At 39.5% G+C, this 1651-nt stretch overlaps 1 protein-coding gene across 1 annotated transcript; it reads right to left on the bottom strand.

The window, feature by feature from the left end:
* Window positions 1–148: 148 nt before the first annotated feature.
* On the bottom strand, window positions 149–784 carry LOC124894353 (the record flags this gene model as incomplete). The annotated part of the gene is made up of 1 exon (XM_047405052.1): window positions 149–784. A coding segment is annotated over one exon (636 nt), but the record flags the coding sequence as incomplete, so codon positions are not given.
* Between the last annotated feature and the right edge of the window lie 867 nt (window positions 785–1651).

The following is a 1651-nucleotide window of genomic DNA, read 5'->3' as shown; positions in this document are numbered from 1 at the left end:
ATCTCAGCCTGTTCTAGCCTCGATACATTGGATCCATTGTATCATTCGAAGACACAGAAAAATACCAAAAAGTTGTAATTTACAGCTAATAACATTTATCCAACGCAACATTTATGAAGACATAAGCAATACACGTAGAACAACAAAACTAATAATCCACCTGGTTGATTTTCCAAGTAGAATGAAGAGGGCTACAACTTGCTATTTCTCCGTCGTTGATTACACCATCAAGCTCCATTTTCAAGAAAATCAATCTTTCCTCAAGATCCTTTAAACCCCATGATTTTTCACTCAAATTCTTAATCATTTCCATCGAAAATCGATGCCTCAAGAACCCCGAAACCATCCAAGAAAACCCTAACTCCAACCCGAAAACAACCGCCAATCCAAAAATCAACCTCATCATCAAAACCCCAAACCCGAATCCACTCTTCCTCCGCTTCACCTTCGCGTGAAAACTCACCCTCGCTGTAGAATTCAGCGGAGGGGACATAGACGAAGAAGCAGACCTGTTGCTACTCGATTTGGGGGTCGAAAGAGTAGTCGATGGGCTGTGAGAAACCGGGATTTCTGGAAAATGAAGCTTTCGAGCCACGGGGAGTTTTTTTATGGGTTTCTTGTGCATCAGATCGAGGGCGGCATTGAAACTTGCTATGCAAATTTCGCAATTGGTATCTTTTCGACATTCCGGGAAGTAGTAGCTCTCTTTATCATCTGATTTAATGACAACAAACGACGACGATAATTTAACGGAGGAATTTGGAGTTGAAATTTGTGGTGATTTCTGTAACACCCCGTATTCAAGTACATGTATTGGCGTATTCAAGTACGTGTATTGGTCTTATTTATATGGAATTAATTTTTTTATTTTATTTATACCGGAATTTTCCCGGCGATGGTTCCATGCGAAGGTTATTGAATAAGATTTCCAACGATATAAAGATTTCCAAAAACGGATAGGTTTTGGATATAATCGAGCACATTCGAAACTATAAAACGGTGGCCGGGATATTTGGGAATAGTAAATGTGCAGGAAAATTTCCTGCACACAAACTACTGAGGCCAGCCAATTTTTTGGGTCAATTTCGAATGATCATAACTCCCTTAATATAATGAACTGGGAGAGCTGCGACCTATGAAAAGAAAGATCTTTAAGTCTTCTTTCCAATGCAATTGGTTTCATCCAAATCCAACGTCTGAGTAAGGAGTTATACTCCTTTTACTTCAGCCTCTCAAAACAGATTTTTAGGGTCAACTTCAAATGATCATAACTCCTTGTACAGGACGAACTGGGTGTCCTACTTTTTATGAAATGAAAGCCCTTTGAATTATCTTTCCAACGATACCAACTTCACCCAAATCCGATATCGGAGCAAAGAGTTATGGTCCCTTTGAAATGCACACAAAATATGGTGTTTGGGTTTTTTCTCTTTTGTTTTAGGGGGAAAATGATATATATAGGGTTTGAAATTTGAATAACAGTCATAATGGTGTAGAATGTTATTTCGTGGACTAGTATGATTAGCGCGTATGCCATTCATGGAGAGGCCGATCAGGCTTTGATGCTTTTCCATCAAATGAAAGAGCCCAATTGGATTACGTTTGTGGCTGTTCTATACGCTTGTAGCCATGCTGGACTAGTTGACGAGGC

This window comes from Capsicum annuum, unplaced genomic scaffold, assembly GCF_002878395.1.
Source record: "Capsicum annuum cultivar UCD-10X-F1 unplaced genomic scaffold, UCD10Xv1.1 ctg73251, whole genome shotgun sequence".
NCBI classification, from domain to species: domain Eukaryota; kingdom Viridiplantae; phylum Streptophyta; class Magnoliopsida; order Solanales; family Solanaceae; genus Capsicum; species Capsicum annuum.
Note: the sequence above shows the minus strand (reverse complement) of the source record. Positions and strands in the feature narration are given on the sequence as shown.